Source organism: Hemiscyllium ocellatum, chromosome 31 (genome assembly GCF_020745735.1).
Source record: "Hemiscyllium ocellatum isolate sHemOce1 chromosome 31, sHemOce1.pat.X.cur, whole genome shotgun sequence".
NCBI classification, from domain to species: Eukaryota; Metazoa; Chordata; class Chondrichthyes; order Orectolobiformes; family Hemiscylliidae; genus Hemiscyllium; species Hemiscyllium ocellatum.
The window spans coordinates 47,040,288-47,047,322 of NC_083431.1; the positions used below are offsets into that span (position 1 = coordinate 47,040,288).

The following is a 7,035-nucleotide window of genomic DNA, read 5'->3' on the forward strand; positions in this document are numbered from 1 at the left end:
TTTACAATGTGGATGGGGCTTCTCAAATGGGGGGATCCCCGCGTGCGCACAGCGCCGGGTGGGCGGGGGCAGCAGAGTGGGCGGGGCTTTCCACAAGGCGGGGCTGTCCAAAGGGGCGGGGCTCCCTGCGTGCGCGTTGCGCCGGGTGGGCGGGGCAACAGAGTGGGCGGGGCATTCCACAAGGCGGGGCTGTTCAAATGGGCGGGACTCCCCGCGTGCGCGCTGCGCCGGGTGGGCGGGGCATTCCACAAGGCGGGCTGCCCAAATGGGCGGGTCTCCCCGCGTGCGCACAGCGCCAGGTGGGCGGGGCAACCGAATGGGCGGGGCAGCGTCACCCAGTGGGCGGAGTCTCCTGCCGGCCTGCACCCAGTGGGCGGGCCGAGCCCCTGGTTGCCCCGGGAGACGGTGCGGCCATGGCGGAGCGCGGGGCCCATTTGACGGGCGGCCTCTCTGCGACTCCGGGCCGACCGTCCGTCTTCGAGGTGGTTGCCCAGGACACGCTGATGTCGGCAGTGAGGCCGGCCGCGCACCACGCCAGCAAGGTGAGTGTGGAAGCCGGCCCGCGGGAGGGAGGGACGGTGGGCTAGAGGCTCTGGGCCTCCCCGGATCGGCCGAGGCCGCCGTCCCTGGGTGTCAGGGGCCAGGGGTGTCGGCTGGCCCAGGGGGCCGGCAGCGCCTCTGTCAGACAGAGGGTTGCATGTAGGAAGAAGCCCGGGGTCAGGGCGATAAAGCCGGTGACCCAGAGGTGACTCACTCTTCAACTCACTCCCAACAAAACCCTGACTGCTACTTTGACCTGAACCACAATAGTTACACATTAAAGGCAATTGCAATCCTTGTCAGGTGCTTTACAATGTCTTTCTCAACTATTACAAGAGAAAGTTCATCCTTGCTTTTGTGCTACAGTCAGGAATTACAGTGTAAACCTCCCTCACATATTCTCACATTGATCCAGTACGTTTTTTATCTGCTGCTGGATTCTCCAGCTCTGTTGGCCTTTGTGGCACAAAGGAGAATGTGGGAGGTTTACTTTTTTTTTCTTTTATTTTCTTTTTCTTCTACTTTTTTTCGTGCTTATTTTCCCCGGCACCCATGGTGTGTACTGTGGGAGGTTTAAATTGAGCATCGCTCCACTGTTATTGTTCCAGAATTGAGTGGGGCATCTGGATTCTTAAATTAATCCAAAAGGGATCGTGGACACTTCAATGGATCTGTAATCAAGATGCTATGTTCAGGTGCAGTCTGGACTCGGTTTGATCATTTTTGCATGGTTGTGATCTCAGGAATGAGAGTTACATTGAGCCATGGGAGTAAAAAAGGAATGACTCTTCAGGATAGAGTAATCCCATAAATTCCAATTACTCATTGTAATCATTACAGGAACACCTCATTCAGGAGTAAAAATAAAAATATGGCCCATTTGACACCATTGTAGCACTCCTCTCAAACCACAATAATCAAGTTGACTAATCCAAGCAAATAATCCTGATGGGGGAAAGTGAGCACTGCAAATGGTGGAGTTCAGAGTCGAAGAGTGTGGTGCTGGAAAGCACAGCCAGTCAGGCAGCATCTGAGGAGCAGAAAAATCGACAGTTCGAGCATAAAGTCTTCAACAGGAATGAGGGGATGGCCCAAGGGGACTGAGAGCTGAGTGGGTGCGGTTGTGGGGAGGTGGTGGGAAGGTAGCTAGGAATGCAATGAACTTGGGGGTGAAGGTGATAGGTCAGAGAGGAGGGTGGAGCAGATAGATGGGAAAGAAGATGAACAGGTAGGACTATAGGTTTTCATCTGTCAGAGATTTACCTGCACTTCCACACACATCATCTACTATATCCGTTGCTCCCGATGTGGTCTTCTCTATATTGGGGAGACAGGATGCCTACTCGTAGTACACTTCTGGAACACACACACAAAACAACCCCATTGCCCTGTGGCCGAACACTTTAACTCCCCCTTCCACTCCACCAAGGACATGCAGGTTCTGGGCCGCCTCCACCGCCAAACCCTTACCACCTGACCCCGGGAGGAAGAACACCTCATCTTCCACCTTGAAACCCTCCAACCCCATGGCATCAATGTGGATTTCACTAGTTTCCTGATTTCCCCTCCTCCCCACCTTATCCCAGAACCAACCTTCCAACTCGGCACTGTCCGACCTGTCCATCTTCCTTCTCACTTAACTGCTCCACCCTCCTATCCGATCTATCACCTTTGCCCTCACCTTATTCTACCCATCGCATTTCTAAGCTACCTCCTCCCTCTCTCTCTCATTCCTGATGAAGAACTTCTAGTCAAAACATCAATTCTCCTGCTCCGATGAATCCTAATAAACAAGTCTGCAACAAGCCCAGAAATGGTTGAAGTAAAACTCTAGTGGTGGAGTTCTTTTGAGAATCACTGCTTCAAACTCGCCTTTTAACTGCCCTTAACATAACGGACAAATCTTAGTGTTTCCGGACATTACAACCGGGCAGGAAGTATCATGCACCAGCTGGTTCTGACTTCACATGATTCTTGTACATTGTCACTGATGGGTTAGGGACAATGTTACCTTCTGGTAATGAATGCCACTGTTCAGTGGAGTATCTTGGCTTGTGGCATAGTGGCATTTTCACTGACGAGTTACATTTGTAATGTAATTAGCACAATTGAAACCAATGAGGATTTGTGAAAAATGTTTGGTGATATTTCATTTGGGGGAGGAAGTTATGACAGGTGTGTGTTGCTTTTGAGAACCTGAATATGGTACTGAATTATAAAAATATACACCATTATATTGTTTGTTTAAAAAGGATCATTTTGGGATTATGGGATTTCTACCAATGGAGAAAGTAGAGGCAAACAAATGTCCACTGGGGAAAGAGAACATAAGTTAGTCTGTTTGCAAGTCAGTACAGAGTAGTGGGATAGGGAAGAACATTGTTACAAAAGGGGTAAATCTAATTGTGTGGTAAGATACCAGGGGATAAAATGGAAGTGAATGTGTCCCATAGATAACTGGTTTATCCTGAAGAGGAGGGATTGAGAGCTATAGTGTGAAGGCAAGTATAGAGGATGCTTAATGTTAATAGAATTTTAAAATGCACAAAAAATTCAGGTTAACTGTTCTATGCTGGCTTTCATCCAAGCTGTGTTTGGCAAATAGAGTTAAGGAGAATCCAAAGGGTTTTACAAATACATTAAGGACAAAAGGGTAACTAGGGAGAGAATAGGCCCCCTCAAAAATCAGCAAGAAGGCAGCCTCTGTGTGGAGCTGCAGGAGATAGGGAGATCTCAACAAGTATTTTGCATCAGTATTTACTGTGGAAAAGGACATGGAAGATATAGAATGTGGGGAAATAGATGGTGACATCTTGAAAAATGTCTGTATTACAGAGGAGGAAGTGTTGGATATCTTGAAATGCATAAAAGTGGATGTAGTGGTCAGTGAAGAAGGTTACCTCAGATTACAACGAGTTCTTAATCAGATGGGCCAGTGGGCTGAGAAGTGGCAGATAGAGTTTAACTTAGGTTCTGCATTTTGGGAAAGCAAATCTTAACAGGACTTATAAAGTTAATGGTAAGGTCCTCGGGAGTTTTACTGAACAAAGAGACCTTTGAGTGTAGGTTCATAACTCCTTGAAAGTGGAGTCACAGGTAGATAGGATAGTGAAGAAGGCATTTGGTATGCTTTTCTTTATTGTTCAGAGTATTGAGTACAGGAGTTGAGAGGTCATGTTGCAGCTCTGCAGGCGAAAGTGAGGACTGCAGATGCTGGAGATCAGAGCTGAAAAATGTGTTGCTGGAAAAGCGCAGCAGGCCAGGCAGCATCCAAGGAGCAGGAGAATCGACGTTTCGGGCATAAGCCCTTCTTCGGGCTTATGCTCAAAACGTCGATTCTCCTGCTCCTTAGATGCTGCCTGACCTGCTGCGCTTTTCCAGCAACACATTCTTCAGCTCTACAGGACATTGGTTAGGCAACTGTTGGAATATTGTATGCAATTCTGGTCTCCTTCCTATCGGAAAGATGTTGTGAAACTTGAAAAGGTTCAGAAAAGATTGACAAGGATGTTGCCAGGTTTGGAGGATTTGAGCTACAGGGAGAGGCTGAACAGGCTGTTGCTGTTTTCCCTGGAGCGTCGGAGGCTGAGGGGTGACCTTATAGAGGTTTGCAAAATTATGAGGGGCATGGATAGGGTAAATAGGCAAAGTCTTTTCCCTGGGTTGGGGGAGTCCAGAACTAAAGGGCATAGGTTTAGGGTGAGAGGGAAAAGATATAAAAGAGATGTAAGGGCAGCATTTTCATGCAGAGGGTGGTATGTGTATGGAATGAGCTGCCATAGGAAGTGGTGGAGGCTGGTACAATTACAGCATTTAAAAGGTAGGGTTTGGAGGGATATGGGCTAGGTGCTGGCAGGTGGGACTAGATTGGAGTGGGATAGCTGGTCAGCATGGATGAGTTGGACTGAAGGGTCTGTTTCCGTGCTGTACATCCCTGTGACTTTATAAACCCGTTTCCCTGTTCTTTCACTGTTACCTTTTAAGGATAATAAGGTATGTGACATTGTGGCACAGGGCACAGTGTTGTGATAGAGTGTACATTTCTCTTCTAGGTGCTTGCAGAGTCCAACCCCAGTCGCTATGGGTTTCTATGGCGATGGTTCGATGAAATCTACGTGCTGCTGGACGTTCTGCTTCAGCATCATTATCTGTCCAGGACCAGTGCTTCCTTCTCTGAGAACTTTTATAGTCTGAAAAGAATTCCGTTGGGTAGTGGTCATGGACTATGGAGGTTAGCCAGCCGTGGGCTCCCAAGGACCCAGCACTGGCGATCCCTCCTAGTGCTAATAGCTGTTCCATACGTAAAAGTCAAATTGGACAAACTGTTTGCTCGCCTGCAAGAGGAGGATGACTATGCCATACACCTCCCAGCGTCCTCTTGGAAGCGTCTTTACAAGGCCTTCCTTGCAGCCTATCCTTTTGTGAACATGAGTTGGGAAGCTTTGTTCCTTATCTACCGGCTTTTGTATGTCTTTGAGAAAACGCAGTTCCACTCACCACTGCTGCGAGTGGCAGGGGTCCGTTTGGGGAACCTGACCCCTGCAGATATTCAGGACCTCGAGAAAAGATCCTCTTCCATCAGCAACCGCTCAGCCAGTGAAAGGTAAGCAATGTGCTTCGAGAGGCAGGTAAGAGAAAGCCTTTGAAAGGCTGGTCATTAGGAATGTAAGATCAAGAAAGGTTACAGAACTTGAGTGCATTCTTTATTATGAAAGATGGTGGAATCTTGACGTTATTATCTTCAAGATGTGAAAGCACTGATGGAAAATCATTCTTTGTGGTGAAGTTTCAATTGCTGGGGAATACCAGGTTAAAAAGGATGGTATTGGGGATGAAAGTAGAAGGCTGGTGCTGAGAGTTACTTGGCAGATTCCTGCTTGATCAAAGATCCAATCCAAGAAATTCGCTGACATTGTATTTGGGTTGGATCACAGGCAGTGGCACGAGCCTGGGACAATACTTTGGAATAATACCTGCATGCGTTCTAACTTCCTCACTTTTCTCTCTACAGTGTGGTTGGAAAGCTGACTTCCTTTCTTGCTAAAGCGATGGGAGGCGTGACTGTGTCCCTGTCGACTGGTATATCTGTGGGTGTCTTTTTCCTGCAGTTTCTCGAATGGTGGTATTCATCAGAAAACCAGGAGACGATTAAATCCCTCTCCTCCCTCCCAACGCCTCCCCCACCAGTGCACTTTGACAAGCTAACTAATGAGTCTTTACCTAGACTGAAGACTGTGTGTCCTTTGTGCAACAAGATTCGGACAAACGACACAGCCTTGGCAACCTCTGGATATGTTTTTTGTTACCGATGTGCTTACAGCTACGTAAAACACCATCAGCGATGTCCTGTGACAGGCTACCCTTCTGAACTGCAGCATCTAGTTAAACTTTATTCTCCAGAAGCATGAAGGCAAAAGGTTTTGATCCATGTGCACATACCATTATTGATCATGGAATATTTTATACACAGAAGTCTGACTTAATGACTTGTGAAGTGCTGTTTACTATTGACAAGTTTCAACTGCAGCATTTTTATTGTCCAATTTTCTGCCTCCCTCCTAAATGTGCTGACTTGCATAATTCCTCATTAAAGTGGCTGTGGATGTAGACAGGAGACTTGTCCTATGGAGCATTGGTACTGATGTTCACACAGGTCCACCCTTTCCAGTCCTGGCAGGAATGACATTCAGGAGATCTGACTAAGAGGTCTAAGACCTGTTTTAGCAATGCTGCCTTCTTGATTGAGATCAGCTAAAGGAACTCCTTCCTGTTGTGAGTTTGAATTTTAATACATTGACCTCTGAAACATCAAGAGAACTGTACATAAATAATTGCATTCATTGGTCATTGTGATGGGGCCAAGAGACAATGGAGATTGCGTATGTCGGTGTTTTCAGCGTGATCTCCCATGATAATTCTGAATCTTTTAATGGAATCTTGTCATTCTCAAATTTTATTAATAAATCATAAGTTCAGAGGGTTTACCAGTTCATTAATAGATGCAGTATGTAGTCTCTGATTCATGGTTTAAAAATTTACATTGTAGGAAATTCTCTAAAGATTCAAACAAAAACCCCGTTTGGTTGAGATTAAATTCGAAAATTAGAGCAAAAGTCTCAAACATTGGCCCCTGTAATCTAAATGGTTCTTGAAATTAATATTTTAATGGTTAAGATATAACATGTACTGTGCACTAAATCAGTATGTTGTGTCAATTGTTTCAATATTGTTTTGAAGATGTTTAATGTTTACCTGTAAACTATAATAAATTATACATTAGCTCGACCAATGAACTGACTTTACATGAAAGCTGTAGATGAAAGTCTTCAAAATCTGAACAGAAGACACACAAACAGAAGGGATGAGAAGAGGAATAATGAATTATGCAAATCCAAAATAAAAACAGAAAATATTGCAGATCTCAAGCACGTCAGTTTTCATCTAAGAGAAAGCCCCCGGCTCTAATGAGTCCAGTTTCGACCAAGTCAGTAGAAT

The 7,035-nt window shown here is 46.1% G+C and overlaps 1 protein-coding gene across 1 annotated transcript; it reads left to right on the forward strand.

The window, feature by feature from the left end:
- The first annotated feature begins 387 nt into the window (after window positions 1-387).
- pex12 (peroxisomal biogenesis factor 12) lies at window positions 388-6,711 on the forward strand. The gene is made up of 3 exons (XM_060848106.1): window positions 388-542; window positions 4,593-5,143; window positions 5,552-6,711. The coding sequence occupies exons 1-3, from the start codon at window positions 414-416 to the stop codon at window positions 5,946-5,948; spliced, it is 1,077 nt and encodes a 358-aa protein (XP_060704089.1). The 5' UTR covers window positions 388-413; the 3' UTR covers window positions 5,949-6,711.
- The last annotated feature ends 324 nt before the right edge of the window (window positions 6,712-7,035 follow it).